General features: G+C 49.9%; 1 protein-coding gene and 1 long non-coding RNA gene across 4 annotated transcripts; one reads left to right on the top strand and one right to left on the bottom strand.

Annotated features, from left to right (window-relative positions):
* Positions 1–7,380: 7,380 nt before the first annotated feature.
* Positions 7,381–12,168, bottom strand: LOC140205374 (uncharacterized). 2 transcript variants are annotated; one of them, XR_011887827.1, is made up of 3 exons: positions 12,150–12,168; positions 9,599–9,716; positions 7,381–8,662 (listed from the first exon to the last, which is right to left on the bottom strand). It is a non-coding gene; the product is annotated as an uncharacterized lncRNA (long non-coding RNA). The 2 variants fall into 2 exon arrangements; XR_011887826.1 differs by having other exon boundaries at positions 12,141–12,159.
* A 196-nt stretch (positions 12,169–12,364) lies between these two features.
* Positions 12,365–22,681, top strand: nupr1b (nuclear protein 1b). 2 transcript variants are annotated; one of them, XM_072271419.1, is made up of 3 exons: positions 12,365–12,555; positions 20,733–20,869; positions 21,320–22,681. In XM_072271419.1, the coding sequence occupies exons 1-2, from the start codon at positions 12,456–12,458 to the stop codon at positions 20,861–20,863; spliced, it is 231 nt and encodes a 76-aa protein (XP_072127520.1). In that variant the 5' UTR covers positions 12,365–12,455; the 3' UTR covers positions 20,864–20,869; positions 21,320–22,681. The 2 variants fall into 2 exon arrangements, with proteins under 2 accessions (XP_072127520.1, XP_072127521.1); XM_072271420.1 differs by having other exon boundaries at positions 20,733–20,865.
* Positions 22,682–22,842: the final 161 nt, after the last annotated feature.

Genomic DNA, 22,842 nt, shown 5'->3' on the forward strand with positions numbered 1-22,842 from the left:
ACTCACCCATCAGTGGGAACATACTTTCTGCCTCCAGCGTGTCCAATCCCTTAATAACCTTATATGTTTCAATAACATCCCCTCTCAGCCTTCTAAATTCCAGTGTATACAAGCCCAGTTGCTCCAATCTTTCGACATAGGACAGTCCCGCCATCCCGGGAATTAACCTTGTGAACCTACACTGCACTCCCTCAATAGCGAGAATGTCCTTCCTCAAATTTGGAGACCAAAACTGCACACAGTACTCCAGGTGTGGTCTCACCAGGGCCCTGTACAGCTGCAGAAGGACCTCTTTGCTGTTATACTCAGCTCCCCTTGTTATGAAGGCCAGCATACCATTAGCTTTCTTCACTGCCTGCTGTACTTGCATGCTTACTTTCGGTGACTGATGAACAAGAACACCTAGATCTCGTTGTGCTTCCCCTTTTCCTAACTTGACTCCATTTAGACATTTCACACTGCCACCCAGCTTTGTGTCATCTGCAAATTTGCTAATGTTACTTTTAATTCCCTCATCTAAATCATTAATATATACTGTAAACAGCTGCGATCCCAGCACTGAACCCTGCGGTACCCCACTGGTCACCGGCTGCCATTCCGAAAGGGACCCATTAATCACTACTCTTTGTTTTCTGTCAGCCAGCCAATTTTCAATCCATGTCAGTACTCTGCCCCCAATACCATGTGCCCTAATTTTGCCCACTAATCTCCTATGTGGGACTTTATCAAAGGCTTTCTGAAAGTCCAGGTACACTACATCCACTGGCTCTCCCTTGTCCATTTTCATAGTTACATCCTCAAAAAATTCCAGAAGATTAGTCAAGCACGATTTCCCCTTCGTAAATCCATTCTGACTCGGAACAATCCTGTTACTGCTATCCAGATGTGTCGTAATTTCATCTTTTATAATTGACTCCAGCATCTTTCCCACCACCGATGTCAGGCTAACCGGTCTATAATTCCCTGTTTTCTCTCTTCCTCCCTTCTTGAAGAGAGGGACAACATTAGCCACCCTCCAATCCACAGGAACTGATCCTGAATCTATAGGACATTGGAAAATGATTACCAATGGGTCCACGATTTCTAAAGCCACCTCCTTAAGTACCCTGGGATGCAGACCATCAGGTCCCGGGGACTTATCAGCCTTCAGACCCAACAGCCTGTCCAACACTATTTCCTGCCTAATATAAATTTCCTTCAATTCATCCATTACTCTAGGTCCTTTGGCTACTATTATATCTGGGAGATTGTTTGTGTCTTCCCTAGTGAAGACAGATCCAAAGTACCTGTTCAACTCATCTGCCATTTCCTTGTTCCCCATAATAAATTCACCCGTTTCTGTCTTCAAGGGCCCAATTTTGGTCTTAACTATTTTTTTCCTTTTCACATACCTGAAGAAGCTTTTACTATCCTCCTTTATATTCTTGGCTAGTTCACCTTCGTACCTCATTTCCTCTCCGCGTATTGCCTTTTTAGTTACCTTCTGTTGCTCTTTAAAAGTTTCCCAATCCTCTGGCTTCCCACTCGTCTTTGCTATGTTATACTTCTTCTCTTTTATTTTTATACTGTCCATTACTTCCCTTGTCAGCCACGGCCTCCCCTTACTCCTCTTAGGATCTTTCTTCCTCTTTGGAACGAACTGATCCTGCACCTTCCGCATTATTCCCAGAAACACTTGCCATTGCTGTTCCACTGTCATCCCTGCTAGGGTATTGTTCCATTGAACTTTGGCCAGCTCCTCCCTCATAGCACCATAGTTCCCTTTGTTCAACTGTAATACTGACACTTCTGAGTTTCCCTTCTCCCTCTCAAATTGTAGATTAAAACTTATCATATTATGGTCACTACCTCCTAATGGCTCCTTTACCTCGAGGTCCCTGATCAAATCCGGTTCATTGCACAACACTAAATCTAGAATTGCGTTCTCTCTGGTAGGCTCCAGTACAAGCTGTTCTAAGAATCCATCTCGGAGGGACTCCATAAACTCCCTTTCTTGGGGTCCAGCACCAACCTGATTCCTCCAGTCTACCTGCAAGTTGAAATCCCCCATAACAACTGTAGCATTACCTTTGCAACATGCCAATTTTAACTCTTGATTCAACTTACAGCCTACATCCAGACTACTGTTGGAGCTGTTAAAATACATTAGGACGGATAAGTCCCCTGGGCCTGACGGAATATTCCCCAGGCTGCTCCACAAGGTGAGGGAAGAGATTGCTGTGCCTCTGGCTAGGATCTTTATGTCCTCGTTGTCCACGGGAATGGTACCGGAGGATTGGAGGGAGGCGAATGTTGTTCCCTTGTTCAAAAAAGGTAGTAGGGATAGTCTGGGTAATCATAGACCAGTGAGCCTTACGTCTGTGGTGGGAAAGCTGTTGGAAAAGATTCTTAGAGATAGGATCTACGGGCATTTAGAGAATCATGGTCTGATCAGGGACAGTCAGCATGGCTTTGTGAAGGGCAGATCGTGTCTAACAAGCCTGATAGAGTTCTTTGAGGAGGTGACCAGGCATATAGATGAGGGTAGTGCAGTGGATATGATCTACATGAATTTTAGTAAGGCATTTGACAAGGTTCCACACGGTAGGCTTATTCAGAAAGTCAGAAGGCATGGGATCCAGGGAAGTTTGGCCAGGTGAATTCAGAATTGGCTTGCCTGCAGAAGGCAGAGGGTCATGGTGGAGGGAGTACATTCGGATTGGAGGGTTGTGATTAGTGGTGTCCCACAAGGATCGGTTCTGGGACCTCTACTTTTCATGATTTTTATTAACGACTTGGATGTGGGGGTAGAAGAGTGGGTTGGCAAGTTTGCAGATGACACAAAGGTTGGTGGTTTTATAAATAGTGTAGAGGATTGTCGAAGATTGCAGAGAGACATTGATAGGATGCAGAAGTGGGCTGAGAAGTGGCAGATGGAGTTCAACCCAGAGAAGTGTGAGGTGGTACACTTTGGAAGGACAAACTCCAAGGCAGAGTACAAACTAACTGGCAGAATACTTGGAAGTGTGGAGCAGAGGGATCTGGGGGTACATGTGCACAGTTCCCTGAAAGTTGCCTCACAAATAGATAGGATAGTTAAGAAAGCTTATGGGGTGTTAGCTTTCATAAGTTGAGGGACAGAGTTTAAGAGTCGCGATGTAATGATGCAGCTCTATAAAACTCTGGTTAGGCCACACTTGGAGTTCTGTGTCCAGTTCTGGTCGCCTCACTATAGGAAGGATGTGGAAGCATTGGAAAGGGTACAGAGGAGATTTACCAGGATGCTGCCTGGTTTAGAGAGTATGGAGTATGATCAGAGATTAAGGGAGCAAGGGCTTTACTCTTTGGAGAGAAGGAGGATGAGAGGAGACATGATAGAGATATACAAAATATTAAGAGGAATAGATAGAGTGGACAGCCAGCACCTCTTCCCCAGGGCACCATTGCTCAATACAAGAGGACATGGCTTTAAGGTAAGGGGTGGGAAGTTCAAGGGGGATATTAGAGGAAGGATTTTTACTCAGAGAGTGGTTGGTGCGTGGAACGCACTGCCTGAGTCAGTGGTGGAGGCAGATACACTAGTGAAACTTAAGAGACTACTAGACAGGTATATGGAGGAATTTTAGGTGGGAGGTTATATGGGAGGCAGGGTTTAAGGGTCGGCACAACATTGTGGGACGAAGGGCCTGTACTGTGCTGTACTGTTCTATGTTCTATGACACCACTTTCAATGAACTGTGTACCTGTACCCCTAGGTCCTGATGAAGGGTCTCAGCCTGTAAACATCAGCTGTTGACTCTTCTCCGTAGATGCTGCCTGCCCTGCTGAGTTCCTCCAGCATTTTGTGTGAGTTGTTTACATTTCCAGCATCTGCAGATTTTTGTGCCTTTGTACCCCTGGGTCCCTCTGTTTCACAGGCTTTCCTGATAGCTCACAGCCTCTAATCCCCGTGAAGCTCGTCCGCACTCTCTCCAAAGCCCCCCTCAGCAGGGAGGGGTTCTGGTGTGGAGCCCGCTTAGAAATGAGGCTTGCTGGGACTCTGGAGGACCACTGATGGTCCTCCCACTTCTATGGTGGGGGAGGGAGGTGTCACCCAACGAATCACTGGGTCCCCCCACACCCATATCATTCTCTCCTCTTATGCCCCTCACACACCCCATCTATCCCTCACCCCATCCCTCTTTCTATCTCTCGCCATCACTCCATTCTCCCTTCCCCCATTCCCTTACTCCATCTCTCTCCCACACTCAATCTCTATCTCTCTCCCTCTCTCACACTCCCCTCTGCCACCCCTACACTCAATTTCTGTATCTCTCTCCACTCCACTCTCTCTCCCTTGATCCCCCACTCTCACACAATCCCTCTTTCTGTCTCATATTTTCTTCATCCACACCACACTCCCCATCTCCCTCTCCTCCTCTCACCATCTCCTCTTCCCTCTCCCTTTCACACAACCCCACCCCATCCCTCTCCTCCCATCTCCCCCTCCCTCTCTCAGCCCATCTCCCACTCTTTCTCTCCCCTCTGTCCCCGTCTCCCACTCCTTCTCTGTCTCCCTCTCCCTCACACATCTCCTCACCTCTCTCTCCATCACTCTCTCCGTCTCCCACTCTCTCTCATACATCCCCTCCCCATCTCCCCCTCACATACATCCTCCATCTCCCCCTTCCCTCCTTGTCTCCCTCCCTTCCTCTTACTCCCTCTCACCATCTCCCCCTTCCTCACATCCCCTCCCTCCCTCTCCCCATCTCCCTGTCCTTCTCTCATATATCCTCCCACTCTTTCTCTCCCCATCTCCCACTCCATCTCTCTCTCCCTCGCCCCCGTCTCCCCCTCCTTATCCCTCCCTCACATCCCCTCCCCTCTCATACATTTCCTCCCCAACTCTTTTCCCATCCCCTCCCTCTCTCCCCATCTCCCCCTCGCACACATCCTCCCTGTCCCTCTCCCTCCCGTGTTGAGTGACCCCAATCCCTCTCCCCCCTCCCTCTCCCTCCCGTGTTCAGTGACCCCAATCCCTCTCCCCTCTCCCTCTCCCTCCTGTGTTGAATGACCTCACTCACACTTGTGGACATGATCCCTGTGCAACTGAGTTTCTGCCATTCCACACTGAGAGTTTTGGACTGAAGCGTCAGCAGCTTCAAATGCCTGGTCACTAACAAATGCAGTCCTATACGTACGTGAATTTGCAGAGTATTCAGACCAAGACAGACGGTGCCATTACAAATGGGCAGGGATGATGTGTAGATTTGGCCAGACGTGCCATTGATGTCTTCCTTGTTTTTGTTACAGAATCTCAGAGTTGTATACTGCATGCATCTTTCAAATTAAACGTACTTTGAAGTGTAAAAGAAGCCTCCCAAACATTTTCTTTTCTCACCCCTTCCCATCTGTCAGAACATAGAACTTACAAATCTACAGCACATTACAGGCCTTTCAGCCCACAATGTTGTGTCAACCACGTAAACGACTCTAGAAACTGCCTAGGATTTCGAAGTGCATGGCTTTCTATTTTTCTCAGCTCCAGCTACCTATCTAAGAGTCTCTTCAAAGACCCTATTATACCCGCCTCCACCACCTTCGCCAGCAGTGCATTCCACACACCTACCACTCTCTGTGTGAAAAACTTACCTCTGACATCCCCCTTGTACCTTCTTCCAAGCACCTTAAAACTGTGCCCCCTCGTATTAGCCATTTCACCCTGGGAAAAAGCTTCTGGCTATCCACACAATCAATGCCCCTCTGTGGGAGGAAACCGGAGCACCCGGGAGAAACCCACGTGGTCACGGGGAGAACGTACAAACTCCCTACAGGCAGCGGCAGGAATTGGGCCCGGGTCGCTGGTATGGTGAAGCGTTGTGCCAACCACTACTACCATGCCAGCCAGGTTGAGGAGGATCAGCTTGTTACTGAAAACTCAACAAATTTCTACAGTTGTACAGGAAGGGTAAGACAAGGGAACACATACCAATCCTCATAGAGGGATCAGAAGTGAAGAGAGAGCAATTTCAAATTCCTGGCTGTCAATATCTCTGAGGATCTAACCTGGTCCCAACATATCGATGCAGCTATAGAGAAGGCAAGGCAGTGGCTATACTTCAGTAGGAGCTTGAGGAAATTTGGTTTATCACCTAAAACACTTGAAAACGTCTATAGATGTACGTGGAGAGCATTCTGACAGGCTGCATCACTGTCTGGTATGGGGGGTTACTGCACAGGACCGAAAGCTGCAGAGAATGGTAAAATTGGTCAGCACCATCATGGGTACTAATGTCCGCAGTAGCCAAGACATCTTCAAGGAGCGGTGTCTCAGAAAGGCAGAGTCCATCACTAATGACCCCCAGCACCCAGGGCATGCCCTTTTCTCACTGTTACCATCAGGAAGGAGGTACAGAAGCCTGAAGGCACACACTCAGCGATTCAGGAACAGCTTCTTCCCCTCTGCTATCTGATCCTAAATGGACATTAAACCAATGAACACTACCTCACTACTTTATTTGTTTCTGTTTTTGCACTACTTATTCAATATACACATATATAGGGTTAAAAATACACATTTTTAACTCTATATATATATTAAATAAATAGTGCAAAACATATACACACACACACACACACACACACACACACACACACATATATTTACTGCAATTCAGTTTTCTTTATAACAGCATTGTACTGCTACTAAATTAACAAATTTCATGACATATGCCGGTGATATTAAATCTGATTTGATTCTAGAAGTGTCCTGACTGGCTGCATCATGGTCTGGGACGGGAATTTGAATGCCTCGGAATGAAAGAAGCTGCAGAGAGTGCTGGACTTAGCCTGATACATCACGGGCACATCCCGCCCCACCATCACTAGTCCTCACAGGAGGGGCTGCCTCAGGAAGGCAACGTCCACCAACAAAATCCCTATCACCCGGACCACACTCTCTTCCCACAGCTCCCATCGGGCAGGAGGTACAGAAGCCTGACGTCCCACACCATCAGGTTCCGGAACAGTGACTTCCCTTCAACCATTCGGTTCTTGAACCAACAACACAATCCGAGTCACTGTCCCCGAACGGAAACACCCTGACTGATTTGTGATACAATGGTCTTTTACCTTTGTGTGTTCTTTCCTGTAAAAATTGGGCATAATTTACACTACATTGCTGTCTTCCTGTGGATGTTGTGTACCTGAGGCTATGTGTCTGCGATGTTGCTGCAAATATGTTTCTCATTACACCACTGCAGCTGACAGTAAACTCCACTTTAATTTCTTTGGAATGAGAGAGACCTACCATCCTCCCCTCCATATCTGCAGTGGTGGAGGTCGATCTTGATGAATACTGGTAGAAAGCAGCACACGGGAGAGAGAGAGAGAGGGTGAGAGAGAAATACGCAGAGACAGAGGAACAAGCCACGAGCTGTACTTTATTCTCATTATAGAACAGGGTACACAGTCTGGAGTTGCAGCAGAGGGAGCTGGACAGGAAGAAGGGAGGGAGAGAGCAGTGGAGGAGAGAGATAACTCAGGGTTATGGTGAGAGGACGAAGGAATGGAGTTCAAAATAAATACCAGCCATGATTGAACAGTGTAACAGACATGATGGGCCAAGAGGCCAAATACTGCTCCTGTGACTTATCGTGAGGGGTTGGGGGGAGAGGATGAGAAAGAGTGGGGAGAGGAAGGGAAGGGATATGGAGAGAATGATGGGATGACGGGGGAGGGAAAGAAGGTGGAGAGTGGGTGGTGAGACGGGGGAGAGAGGGTGAGAAGTAAAGAAAGGGGGGAGAGGGGAAGAGAGGGGGTAGAGAGAGGGAGCTGAGGTTGGAGGAGAGTGGAGAGAAAGGGGTGGAAAGGTGAAGGGAGAGTGGCGGTGAGAGAGAGGGTGTAAAAAGGGAGGAAACTGGAGGTCGCTCTTACCCTGATTGGTGGGCAAGGGATATTGCATGGGGGGGGGGGGTGGATAGGAACACTGAAGGGCAGGTACAAGGGAAATTTCCTTGCTGTCAGTGGGGTGTGTTGGAGGGTGGGGTGGGAGTGCCCTTTGAAGTTAGGCGGACTGCAGCCTGCCCACTTCAAAGGACACTGGCACCTCCCTCCCTCACTCATCCACACCCCGCCTCTGCTTTCACCCCACTGACTCTCCCCTCCCCACCCTCTCCTGTGAAACCAGGCTCCCGACACACAGGAGGGCGAACCACACTTTTTGCTGGAACACAAGGGAAAGGAGGCAGATGCGGAGTATAGAGACTGACAGGACTTGTGTAGGGAATCGAGAGGAGGTGGGACAGGGAAGTGGAGGTGTCGAGGTTGGTCAGCTGTGGGATGTGGGAGGAGAGAGAGGGAGCGAGGTTTGTGCCACTCTCTCTAGTGCCCCATCTTCCCAACAGAGAGAATCAAGAGAAAGTCGGAGCGCTGTGTCTATTTTGTCTTCACAGGCGATAAGTAAGTTCTTGTTGAGTTTGTAGGAGGGGGGAAAGGGTGAAATTTCGAGCGTGTGCAAAATGGGAATGGACAAAAAGCCCCTCCCGTCCATAGGCTGAACCCCAAACGCTCCTCGAAGGTCCATGGAAAGACCTCTGTCCCTTTAATTCTTGCGAGCATTACTTGCTTTATCGTTACTTTAGCCGCTTTAGACGGCAATATACTAATCTTCCGTCCGCCCGAGTTCCTCTGTCTTAGCTGGTTGCTGAGAGAGAACAGAGAGGGAAGGGTGAGGTTAGGAGAGTCCGCAGAGTCACACACAGCGCATCGGCCCACCGCTCCGTGCCAGCCCAGACCCCCATCTAAGTCCTTGTTTGGATCATATCTCTCCTTTCCTATCCATGTACCTGTCTGAGTGCATTTTTAATGTTAATGTCCCTGCCTGAAACACTTCCCCTGGCAGCTCGTTCCATAGATGGACCACCCTCTGGGTTAACATGTTGCCCCTTGAGTCCCTATTAAACCTGTGAACCCCTCCCTCCCCCACACCGATCTCCCCCTGTGAACCCCTCCCTCCCCCACACCGATCCCCCGTGAACCCCTCCCTCCCCCACACCGATCCCCCCCGTGAACCCCTCCCTCCTCACACCTATCCCCCCGTGAACCGCTCCCTCCCCCACACCGATCCCCCTGTGAACCCCTCCCTTCCCCACACCAATCCCCCCCTGTGAACCCCTCCCTCCTCCACACCGATCCCCCCGTGAACCGCTCCCTCCCCCACACCGATCCCCCTGTGAACCCCTCCCTTCCCCACACCAATCCCCCCTGTGAACCCCTCCCTCCTCCACACCGATCCCCCCGTGAACCGCTCCCTCCCCCACACCGATCCCCCTGTGAACCCCTCCCTTCCCCACACCAATCCCCCCTGTGAACCCCTCCCTCCCCCACACCGATCTCCCCCGTGAATCCCTCCCTCCCCACACCAATCCCCCCCTGTGAACCCCTCCCTCCCCCACATCGATCCTCCCCCCCGTGAACCCCTCCCTCCCCCACACCTATCCCCCCCGTGAACCCCTCCCTCCCCACACCGATCCTACACCCTCTCCGTCTCTGTTTGACTGGGGGGTGGGGATGGAGGATCTGTAGACTGTGTGGGATCCGGATGCATTGTGGGGAGAGTACACCCGTCTGCTGTGCTTACCCTCCAGGTAGTTACGGGCGACGAATTTCAACACCTCATCTATAAGGATAACTGGGAAGGAAATCTTCAACACCACCCACCACTGCATGAAAGTCAAGTGAGTCAACTTGAAGATCAGCTGAGGGAGGGAGAGAGAATTGAAGTTAGACCAGCGGGAATGATGGGGGCGAGAGGGTCTCTCTCTGTCTCTCATATAAACACACACACACACACACACATACACACTCAGTGCATGTCTCTCTCTCTCACACACACACACACTCACACACACACACTCTCAAATTGTAGATTAAAACTTATCATATTATGGTCACTACCTCCTAATGGCTCCTTTACCTCGAGGTCCCTGATCAAATCCGCTTCATTGCACAACACTAAATCTAGAATTGCCTTCTCTCTGGTAGGCTCCAGTACAAGCTGTTCTAAGAATCCATCTCGGGGGGACTCCACAAACTCCCTTTCTTGGGGTCCAGTACCAACCTGATTCCTCCAGTCTACCTGCATGTTGAAATCCCCCATAACAACTGTAGCATTACCTTTGCGACGTGCCAATTTTAACTCTTGATTCAACTTACACCCTACATCCAGACTACTGTTTGGGGGCCTGTAGGTAACTCCCATTAGGGTCTTTCTACCCTTAGAATTTCTCAGTTCTATCCAGACTGACTCTACGTCTCCTGATTCTATGTCCCCCCTCGCAAGGGACTGAATATCATTCCTCACCAACAGAGCCACCCCACCCCCTCTGCCCATCAGTCTGTCCTTTCGATAGGATGTATACCCTTGAATATTCATTTCCCAGGCCCTGTCCACTTGAAGCCATGTCTCTGTTATTCCCACAACATCATACTTACCAATTTCCAACTGTGCCTCAAGCTCATCCACTTTATTTCTTATACTCCGTGCATTTATATATAATACTTTTAATTCATTACTCCCCTCACCTCCCATATCAATTCCTATTTCATTTGGCCATACTGTACGATCCCTTCTTGAGCCTTCTGCTCTGTTGATTCTGCTGTCTTTCTTAACTTTTCTTATTCTCACTTTCCCTTTATCTCCATCCTTATGTTTCCAGTTCATCCCCTCCTCCCCACTACTTAGTTTAAACACACCCGTGTTGCAGAGGCAAACCTGCCTGCCAGAATGCTGGTGCCCGGCTTATTAAGGTGCAACCCGTCCCTTTTGTACAATTCATCCTTACCCCGAAACATACCCCAGTGGTCCAAGAATGTAAATCCTTGCTTCCTGCACCAGTTCCTCAGCCACACATTCAGATCCATTATCTCCCTGTTCTTGACCGCTCATTCCTGTTAATATCCTTCCTGTAATTTGGTGACCAAAACTGTACACAATACTCCAAATCTGGCCTCACCAATTTAGACAGAGACATGACGTAAAGATTTTTACTCTTCATGTACATGAGGAATGAAAGTAATAAAGTCAATTCAATTCAATTCAATTCAACATTCGTAGGTCAATTCAATTCAATTCAAATATTCGCAGGGGGTCCAAAAATGGCGAGGGAGGGTGTGACGGGGGCGGGTGTAGGGAAGAGGGGGTAACGGGGACGGGGATGTTGTAGGGGAGGGAGAGGATAATGGGGACAGGTGTAAGGGATGGAGGGGGTAACGGGGACGGGTGTAGGGGAGGGAGGGGGTAACGGGGACGAGTGTAGGGGAGGGAGGGGGTATCGGAGACGGGGACGGGTGTAGGGGAGGGAGGGGGTATCGGGGACGGAGACGGGTGTAGGGGAGGGAGGGGGTATCGGGGACGGGCGTAGGGGAGGGAGGGGGTAATGGGGACGGGTGTAGGGGAGGGAGGGGGTATCGGGGACGGGTGTAGGGGAGGGAGGGGGTATCGGGGACGGGTGTAGGGGAGGGAGGGGGTAACGGGGACGGGTGTAGGGGAGGGAGGGGGTATCGGGGACGGGTGTAGGGGAGGGAGGGGGTATCGGGGACGGGTGTAGGGGAGGGAGGAGGTAACGGAGACGGGGACGGGTGTAGGGGAAGGAGGGGTTTACGGGTGGGGTGTAGTGTAAAGTGGGGGCTGTGGAGACAGAGAGGGGCATTGGCTCTGTGCGTGGAGACTGACTGCGACTGCAGTTTCCAGTTCGGCTTTATTGTCATTTAACGATACACAACGTTCCATTGGAAGCCAGGTTCGAAACACAGTACATACATCACTTGAAATAATCTTAACACAATGATAAAACATGGTCTGTAACTGTACAAGATGACATAAAGTGCATTCAGTTAAATGCACAACATTACAATGCTACCGCTGCTGTCAGAGGTAACGTTTACGGGGGGGGGGGGGGGTTTGTTGAGAAGTGTCACGGCCTTTTTGCCACGCAGAACCTGGAGAAGCCGTCACCCAGCCTGACGGACCTTGTCCGTGTACAGCGGCATCTTCTGCCTGACGGTAGGAGCTCAAAGAGACTGTGGGACGGATGGGAGGTACATTCTGGGCTGGTGTACACACACACACACACACACACACACAGTACAGGTATCCCTCTCTCTCTCACTCACTCACTCACCGCACATACATGGACACATTGCTTTTTCCTCTATCTTTGTCCCGTGTACAAAGTAGCAAAGGTAACAGCTGAGTTCGCCGCTCCACCAGCCCCCGTCCCGTGGTGATACAGTATGTGGTAAACGTGACGTCCCTGCAAACCCAGTGTTCCCTCCCTCCCTCCCGACTGGTTGGGCCGTGGCTGCTGGCAGCGAGACAAGGGCAGGGAGACCTCCCGCTCCCTGGCTGATGTAACCTCCGTAAACAAGCTTAGCGCAAAGATCGTTCGCAAAGCTCGAGTGGCGATCTGCTTGTGCGTTTCTCTGTCGGTACCTGGATGGCTGACTGCGCCAAAGCCCGGGACTCCGGAGGCAGCACCTTCGAACAAGAGTACTACGATAAATACGATTATTACAACCTAAATGAAGCCGAATACGGTAACTTGCTAAGAGCTGTGTCATTGAGATTTATGTCGAGCATTTTTTGTGTCAGTGGGGCGGGTGGAGCAACACAAACAAGTTACTGAAGGAACTCAGCAGGTCGGGCAGTCGGCGTTTCGGGCCGAGACCCTTCACCAGAACCTAGAACTGGACTCGAACCGAACCGAAACTTCGACTGTTAATTCCCCTCCATTGACGCTGCCTGGCTTGCTGAGTTCCTCCGGTGTGTTGTGTGTGTCGGTGAAGATTTCCAGCGTCAGCAGAATCTCTGATGTTTGTATTGTCTGGGCGAGCCTTGCAGTCAACAACGCCTCTGTCCAACTTCGTCTCGGCAACTTCGCCAAGTTTATCAACCTCGGCGAAAGTTCGGCAGCCCGTCTGAAACTCTCAGAACCTCTGCTTAGAAGAAAGGTAAGAGGAAATTCTTTAGCAGAAGGGCGGTGAAACTGCAGAATTCATTGCCACAGTAGACTGAGGAAGCCAAGTCACTGGGTGTATTTGAAGTGGAGGTTGAAAGGTTCTTGATTAGTCAGGGTGTCAAAAGTTACGGGGAGAAGACAGGAGAATGGGGTTCATAAATCAGTCATGATGGAATGGCGGAGCACACTTGTTGGCCTAAGTGGTTTTATGGTTCTATGATCAGGCCACTCAGCCCACTATGTATGATCTTGATGCCAACAGATACTATCCTTCCATCCACTTCATGTTTATGAATGTATCTAAAAGTCTCTTCAACTCGGGATTCCAGCCCTAGCAATCCACTCCAGACACCAACCACTCTCTGTATTAAAAAAAAATCAACCTTCACATGGCCTTAAACTTTCCTTCCCTCAACTTAAAAGCACATTCTCTGGCATCAGAGATTTGGAAATACCTAGAAGAAAAGGCTGCGTCCTCACCCCCTACTCCAGTCCCTGTATATTCATGACTACGTGGCCAGATTCTGCACTGTCTCCATTTTCACGGTGTGTGTGTGTGTGTGTGTGTGTGTGTGTGTGTGTGTGTGTGTGTGGTGATGGGGGGTGAGGGTGCACATAGTTCTGTCTACATCAACAGTGCTGAGGCCGAGAGGGTTGAGAGCTTCAGGTTCCTTCACTCACAACCTGTCCTGCTCCATCCACGCTGGTGTCACGGCCAAGAAAGCTCACCAGAGCCTCTACCCCCTCGGGAGGCCAAAGAAATCCCACACGTCCCCGTCGACCCTTCCCAGCTGTTATCAATGCACCGTGCGAGCATTGTTTTTGGACAGACCACAGGGTGGTCCGGCAACTGCCCTGCCCGTCCGAGACCGCAAGGAAACTGCAGAGCTGCGGACACAGCTCAGCACATCACAGAAACCCTTCCACACTTCTCACTGCCTCGGTAAAGCAGCCAGCAAAACCAAAGTCCTCTCCGAACTCCAAACGTTCCCTCTCCGATCGGGCTGAAGATCTGAAAGCCCAAAAGCAGGTAGCGCCTGGCTCAAGGAGAACTTTACCCGCTATTAGCTGGCACTTGCCCTCAGAATTCACCTAATCGTTCTAATATGTTCCTGCACCTTAGCTGCAGCGCACCCCTTCCGCAGCCAATACACTTCACTCTGCATTGGCATTGGTTTACACTTTCTCCAGCTCAGCGCACTGTGTAAACTGTTTCAACACAACAAAGATAAGCTTTTTACCGCATCTCGGTAGATGTGACTATAATAAGCCCAGACAAATACCAACAAGTTTGTGCCAGCTGAATTAAACTGGATCCCTCTGCCTACACAATGTCCACGTCGCTCCATTCCCTGCACACCCTCGTGTCTGTTTAACAGGCTGTAAAACACCTCAACGTATCTATCTTCAGCATCACCCTGGGCGGCATATTCCAGGCACCCCACCACTCTCTGTGTAAACAAAAATAGCTCTGCACATTTCCTCTGAACTTACTCCCTTTCACATTAAATACATGCCCTCTGCTGTTAGACATTTCCACCCTGGGGGAAAAATACCGGAAGTCTACTCTACTCAGAAAAAAAGGACTAACTTCAAGGTAAATCTATTTTCGAAATATGTATGTTTTACCAAATACACGATATTGAGATTCATTTTTTGTAGGCATTCACACTTAAAAAAAAGAATTGCGGTAGAATTTTATGAAAACTATACATAAACAGGAAAAGACTGACAATGGCCAGCAGACAAGTTATGCAAATAAAAACAAGACTGAGATAATGAGTTGTAAAGAGTTCTCGAAAGTGAGTCTGTAGTTCGTAAAATAAATTCAGAGTCGAGGTGAGTGAAGTTTTCTTTAGGATCCTGATGGTTGTAGGGCAACATCTGTTCCTGAACCTGATGGTGTGGGACCTAAGGCTTCTGTACCTCCTGACTGATGATAGAAAAGTGCACGGCCCGGACAGTGGGGTGTCAGATGCCGCTTTTTTGTGGCGGCGCTCCTTGTAAATGTGCTGAGTGGTGACACTGCTTTTCCCTGTGATGGACTGGGCTGTGTTCACCACTTATTGTAGTTTTTATTTCCCCGTTCTTGGGCATCGGTGTTTCCATACCAGGCCGTGATGCAACCAGTCCGAATACTGCCCGCAGTGCACCTGGAAAAGTTTGTCAAAGTTTAGGGTGGCATGTGGACCGACACAAGCTTCTAAGGAAGTCTAGGTGCTGCTATGCCTTCTTTGTGATGACGCATCTTGGTCCCTAGACAGGTCGTCTAATAAGAGGAATTTAAGTCGACTGACCCTCTGGACCTCTCATTCCCTCATGAGGGTTACCTCATGGATTCTGACTGGTTTTTTTTTGTAATTTGGGGCATCACGGCTTGTGATTTTTATAAATGACTTGGATGAGGAAGTGGAAGGATGGGTTAGTCAGTTTGCCGATAACACAAAGGTTGCTGCTGTTGTGGATAGTCTCGAAGGTTGTCGTGGATCACAATGGGACATTGACGCAGAGCTGGGCTGAGACATCGCAGATGGAGTTCAACCCAGAAGTGTCTGAACCACCAGGAAATATGGACGGAAAAGTGGCAGATGGAATGCAATGCAGACAAGTGTGAGGTGTTGCATTTTGGGAGGACAAACCAGAGTAGATCTCACACAGAGAATGGCAGGGCACCGAGGAGTGTAGCAGAACAAAGGAATCTAGAAAGAGAAGGAGGAGGGGATACATGGAGAGATGACAGGTAGGTGAGAAGATGCAAGAGGGCAGAGTGGGGAATGCGAGGGGATTTTTTTCCCTGAAGGGGAAATCGATGTCCATACTATCAGGTTGGAAGCTATCCAGATGAAATATAAGGCGTTGCTCCTTCACCTTGAAGGTAACCTCAGCTTGGCACAAGAATTGTCACTGGACCAACGTGTCAGAGAACAGGAATAGGGATCGGAATTAAACTGCTTGGCCACTGGAAAGTGCCACTTTTTGCAGACGGAGCAGAAGTGCTCAACCAAATGGTTCCCCAATTTACAATGGGCCTCATCAATGTAGAGGAGCAGCAGGCATAATGGGCGACTGGCAGACTGACAGGAAGGGCTGCCTGGGGCTCTGAATGGACAGGAAGGGCTGCCTGAGGCTCTGAATGGACAGGAAGGGCTGCCTGGGGCTCTGAATGGACAGGAAGGACTGCCTGGGGCTCTGAAGGGACAGGAAGGGCTGCCTGGGGCTCTGAATGGACAGGAAGGGCTGCCTGGGGCTCTGAATGGACAGAAAGGGCTGCCCGGGGCTCTGAATGGACAGGAAGGGCTGCCCGGGGCTCTGAATGGACAGGAAGGGCTGCCTGAGGCTCTGAATGGACAGGAAGGGCTGCCTGGGGCTCTGAATGGACAGGAAGGGCTGCCTGGGGCTCTGAATGGACAGGAAGGGCTGCCTGGGGCTCTGAATGGACAGGAAGGGCTGTCTGGGGCTCTGAATGGACAGGAAGGGCTGTCTGGGGCTCTGAATGGACAAAAAGGGCTGCCTGGGGCTCTGAATGGACAAGAAGGGCTGCCTGGGGCTCTGAATGGACAGGAAGAGCTGCCTGGGGCTCTGAATGGACAGGAAGGGCTGCCTAGGGCTCTGAATGGAGGTCAATGGGCAGGTGTAGCACTTTGGCCACTTGTAGGGATAAGTACTGGGAGGGATGAATGGACAAGGGAACATTGGAGGAAAAGTTCCCTGTGGAAAGTGGAGAGGGGTAAGGATATGTTTGGCGGTAGGATCCCTTTGGACATGGCAGGCGGTACTGAAACTGATGAGTTGAACCCGGAGACTCATGGGACTCAAGGACAAGAGGGACTCTATCACTGTTAAGGCGGCGGGAAGATGGGGTGAGCACAAATGTTCGGGAAATGGAGGCGATGCAGGTGAGGGCAGCATCAATTGTGGAGGAAGGGAAACTCCGTTCTTTGAAGAGGGAGGACTTCTGGAAAGGAACGCCTCATCCTGGTAAAAGATGCAGTGGAGACAAAGAGGGAATAGCATTTTTACATGAGGTAGGGTGGGAAGGGGTACAGGCAAGATAGCCTTGGAAATTGATAGGTTTATAAAATATGTTGGTTGACCGTTTGTCTCTGGAGATGGAGACAGAGAGATCGAGAAAGGGGAGTGAGGTGTCAAAAATAGACCGAGTGAATTTAAGGGCAGGGTGGAAATTGGGGGAAGTTAAAGAAATTGACAAACTCAGCATGGGTGCATGAAGCAGCACTAATGCAGTCTTCAGAGTAGCGGAGGAAGAATTGAGCAGCATTCCTGGGAAAGGCTTGGAACGTGGACTGTTCTATGTAGCCAATGAAAAAGCAGACAGGGCTGGGGCAAAAGCTGCCCTTCGAGTCTGGAGAAAGTGGGAGAAGCTGAGGGAAAAGTTGTTGAGGGTGAGGACCAGTTCCGCCAGATGGAGGAGGGTAACTGGTTGGTTCTTATTGAGAAAGAAACTGAGAGCTTTAAGGCCTTCTTGATGGAGTATAAAAGTGCATAGAGACTGGACATCCATGGTCAAAATGAGGTGGTCTAGTTCAGGGAATTTAAAAGTTAGTCAGGAGATTGAGACCACAAGAAGCGACACGGATGTAGCAGGGGAGGGACTGAAGCAAGGGGGATAGAATGGAGTTGAGGTTTGAGGACACAAGTTCAGTGTGGCAGGAGCAGGCAGAGACAACTTGCCTACCTGGACAGTCAGGTTTGTGGATCTTTACTCTGAGATTCATTTTCTTGCGGGCATACTCAGCAAATCTATAAAGTAGTGATTATAACAGGATCAATGAAAGATCAACCAGAGTTAGAAATGAGCAGTGGGGGGTAAGGGAACTATGAGTTTGGTGGCAGTGGATGGGAGTTCTCCAGATTTGATGAGGTCTGTGATGGTGTCAGAGATAGTTTTTTGATGGCCTGGAGTGGTCGCCTGGCCTTGGCAAGGTAGAGGTCAACCCGCCAGGCGGGATGTTACATTGAAGTTGCATAAGACGTTGTTGAGGCCAAATTTGTTGGATTGTGTGCAGTTCTGGTCACCTATCTACAGGAAAGATATCAATAATATTGAAATAGTGCTGAGAAAGTTTACAAGGGTGTTGCTGGAACTTGAAGGCCTGATGTATTGGGGAAAGTTGAATAGGTTAGGACTTTCTTCCCCCTAGAGCGAAGGAGAATGAGGAGAGATTTTATAAATATAAAATCAACAGAGGTACAGCTTGGAAAAATGCAAGCAGGCATTAGAGGTCATGGGTTGAGGGTAAAAGGTGAAATGCCTTAAGGAAAACTGAGGTTGAACTTTCCTGCTCAGAGGGTGGTGAGAGATCCTGGAACGAGCTGCCAGTGGAAGTGACGGATGCAAGTTCGGTTGCTATTTTTGAGAGAGATTTGAATAATTGCATGGATGGGAGGGGTATGGCCCAGGTGTGGGTCACTAGAAGTCGGCAGAACAGAATAATAGTCAGCACAGACTAGATGAGCCGAAGGACCTTTTCTGTGCTGTAGTGTTCTATGACTTCAAAATACCACTCTGGAAGATCAGACATGAAGCAGAATATAAGGATTCTTAGCGGTGGGCAGGAACAGAGGGATCTTGGGGTCCAAATCCAGATACCTCCAAGTCAATGGGATGGTTAAGAAGGCATGTCTTCGTTTGTAGGGGATTGAGTTCAAGCGCAGCGAAGTAATGTTGCAGCTCTGTGAAACTTTGGTTAGACCTCGCTTGGAATACCGTGTTCAGATCTGGTCGCCTTATTGTAGGAAGGATGTAGAGGCTATAGAAACGCAGATGTGATTTGCCAGGATGCTGTCTAGATGAGAGAGCATGTCTGATGAGGAAAGGTTGAATGAGCTCGGGCTTTTCTCTTTGAGAGGTGATTTGATAGAAGTAAAATGACAAGAGGGACAGATTGGACAGTCAGTACCTCTTTCCCAAGGCGACAGAGCTAATAGAGGGGTGATTGATCGAACCCACTGCTGGGTGGAGGTATAGAAGTAGATACATTAGGGACATTTAAGATACACTTAGCTAGGCATGTGGATGAAAGAAAAATGGAGATGTGGAAGGGTTAGATTGGTCTTGGGTAGAATAAAAGGTCCGCACAGTATTGTGGGCTTGCACGGACTTGCACGGTACCGTTCTATATTTTTCCTCCTGTACTCGACAGTCAGCTCATTAGCTTTGCTGGTGTTGAGCGAGAGGCAGTCGTGGCGCCACTCAACCAGATTTTTAACAGTCCCTCTGCATGTTATCATTCCAATCAATCAATTCTTTAAACACAGGTAGGTCTCCTTGACCAGAAAGGACGTGTTCTTTTTTTAGGCTGTGAAGGTTCTCGGCACCTCTCGAACTGTTTGTTGTACTCTCGTTTCCAAGAAAGTTTGTTTTGACTTGGAGGCAAAGTCCACAGCCGGCTGGCTTGTTGACGTACAGGCAGTGTTGCGGCCAGCAATGCACCTCTGCGCCTGCTGTTCAAATCTGTATCCGCTCCCTCCGAGCGCGGAACCTCTTTCACAGAAACCCACACCTCCCTTCCCAACGCCCAACTCAACGACAGGGCCGCCCCTTTGCCCTTCCCCCGATGAACACTGGCGGAATAGCTACAGGACGGTCTCCCTCCCTGCTCGTCACTGCCGCCCCAAGGTGCTTCTCGTGTGGCCCTGAGCCCCTTAACCTTTCCTATCCGTGAACCTGCGTGAAAAAGATGCTCCTCGCGTCCCTGTTAAACATCTTCCCTCTCACGTTAAACCTCTGCTCCATCGCTCTTGATCCCCCAACCTTGGGGACTGTGCACATTCATCCTATCTAAACTCCTATTGGTTTTATAAAACCACCAGGGCACCCCTCAGTCTCCTGGGTTCCGGGAAAAGAGTCCCAGCCTGTCCAGTGTTTCCTTACACCTCAAGTCCGAAGCTCCCACCTCCGTTTGTGGTGTTAGCCCATGCACACAAACCCACATTACCCGGTTCCCGCGTTTAGAGAGGGACACTGTCCATATTACCCAGACCCCATTCATTGATCAGGGGTGTGAGGAGACACTCTCACATTACCTGAACCCATTCACACTTCGGGTGTGAGAGACTCTCACATTATCGAGACCCCATTCACACATAGAAAATAGGTGCAGGAGTAGGCCATTCGTCCCTTCGAGCCTGCACCGCCATTCAGTACAATCATGGCTGATCATCCAACTCAGAACCCTGCACCAGCCTTCTCTCCATACCCCCTGATCCCTTTAGCCACAAGGGCCATATCTAACTCCCTCTTAAATATAGCCAATGAATTGGCCTCAACTGTTCCCTGTGGCAGAGAATTCCACAGATTCACCACTCTCTGTGTGAAGAAGTTTTTCCTCATCTCGGTCCTAAAAGGCTTCCCCTTTATCCTCAAACTGTGACCCCTCGTTCTGGACTTCCCCAACATCGGGAACAATCTTCCTGCATCGAGCCTGTCCAATCCCTTTATTTAGGATTTCATACGTTTCAATAAGATCCCCCCTCAATCTTCTAAATTCCAGCGAGTATAAGCCTAATCGATCCAGTCTTTCGTCACATCGGGTGTGAGGGGACACTCTCCACATTACCTGAACCCCATCCACAGATGTGGGGACACTGTCCTCTTCCCTCGGTGGGGATAGACCCTACACACAAAACCCACATTAGTTCTCCCCCATTTACAGGTCAGGGGTGCGAGGGGCACTCCCCACTTCCCTGGGTGGGGTTAGACCGTACACTCAGCCCTTTCTGACTGTCCCACAGGTGGTGGGAGCCGGAAGGGGAGGAGTAAAAAGGAAGCGAGTGAACATACCAACCGCCACAGCCCGGCCGGACACGAGAGGAAGCTGGCAGCTAAACTCCAGCAGAGCGAGCGCAAGAGGAAGGAGAAATGAAGGCAGGTAGGAATGGAGTCCAGGGGCGTCGACAATGAGCTGCCCCGATCCCAGACACTCTGCTGGCCATCCTCTCCCTCTTTCCCACCCACCCTCACCCTCCGTTCCACCATCCATGCTCTCCCTTGCTCCCTGTCCATCATCCCCAACATTCCTTCCACCTATTTTCTTCCTCCCCTATCTGCTGCTTCCTTCCCTCCCTCTCCCTCACAACTCCAATTTCCCCCTCCCTGTCCTGCCCCCAATCTCCTTCTGCCCCCACTCTCTCCTCTCATCCAATCTCCTGCTCCCATGCCATTCCCCTCCCCTCTCACCTATCCCACCCCACGCAGATCCCCTTTCTGTCAACGTTGTTCCTGTTGCCCCGAAGCCCCAGCCCACTATCACCTGCCCCCTTGTCCCATCGAACCCCGAACCAGAGTGCTTTTCACCCAATATTATCTCCATCTCCCGCAGGGCGTCTCAGGACTGGACACAGCGGACATCGGACCGGAATGCAAGGAAGCTCTCGGACTGGACGTGGGCTTGGGAATGCCGTGGGACTCTTTGGAATCAGAAGGGATAGACCACAAGACAGTAGCAGAATTATGCCATTTGGCCCATCGTGTCTGCTTTCCCATTCCATCATGGCTGATTTATTATCGCTCTCCACCCCATTCTCCTGCCTGCTCCCTGTAACCATTGATGCCCTGACTAATCAAGAACTCATCAACCTCTGCTTTAAATATACCCAATGACTTGGCCTCCTGTGTGATGGATTACACAGATTCACCACCCTCTAGCTAAAGAAATTCCCCCAGTCGCTGTTCTAAAGGGGCGCCTTTCTATCGAGGACGTGTCCTCTGGTCCTAGACTACTTCACTATTGGAAACATCCTCTGCAGATTCAATGTTCCGTCAGCTTCAACGAGACTCCACCCCCAGTCCCCCTCCCCATCATTCTTCTAAACTCCAGTGAGTACAGGCCCAGAGCCGCCAGACGCTCCTCACAGTTAATCCTTCCGTTCTCAGAATAATTTTCGTGATTCTCTTCTTAGCCCTCTGCGATTCTAACACATCCGTTCTTAGATCAGAGCCCAAAACTGCTGACAATACTCCAAGTGATGCCTTATCAGCCTGACCATTACATCTTTGCTTTTATGCTCTAATCCTCTGGAAATGAATGCTAATCTTACATTTGCGTTCATCTCCACCGACTCAACCTGCAGGTCAACCTTGGGAATCCTACACTTGGACTTTCAGTCTCTTTGCACTTCCGATTTCTCAGTTTGCTCCCCATTTAGAAAATAATCTGTGCTTTTATTCCTTCTACCAAAACAAACACACGACTGTACACTTCTCTACACTTTATTCCCCCGTCACTCTGTCCATTCTTCTAATAAAGCTTTCTCATCCCGATTGCTAAAATCTCTCTTCATGCCCCGTGATCCCACCTCCCAGTCCTCCCATGATCCACCCATCTGCCTCCTCCTCATACCTTATCTCCTCTCTGCCTCCTGTCTCTCCACCCTCTCCCCACTCCTTGGATAATCCTCTTTAGATTCATCTGGCCTTGGTTCCCCACCTTGCAGTATGCCGGCCAGCCAGAGGTTCACCCAGTCACCCTCCACGCACCCTCTCGCAGTCCCTTTGCAGAGTGAGGCTGCCCTCAGCTTTCCTGCTGCAGCCCTCCCTGCCCCCAATCGCCCAGAATTTGTAGCTGTGGACCTTGCCTCACCTCCTGGGACAAGGAGGGGGTCTGGCACGTAGCAAGCGGAAAGGGAGGGCTGAGACACAAATGGAACGTGCACGAGACACTGAATAAAAACTGCAAAGCACAGCACAGGCTTGGTACTTTCTTCATGCGTGTGTGTGAGAGAGAAGGAGAACTTGAATGAGAAAGAGAACGCATACGAGAGACGGAGAGAGAAAGTGTGTCATGATGGAGGCTGCAATGGGGGGGGAGTGAGAGAGAGAGAGAGAGAGAGAGAGAGAGTGAGA

The sequence above is a fragment of the Mobula birostris genome, chromosome 11 (assembly GCF_030028105.1).
Source record: "Mobula birostris isolate sMobBir1 chromosome 11, sMobBir1.hap1, whole genome shotgun sequence".
Classification (NCBI taxonomy): domain Eukaryota; kingdom Metazoa; phylum Chordata; class Chondrichthyes; order Myliobatiformes; family Myliobatidae; genus Mobula; species Mobula birostris.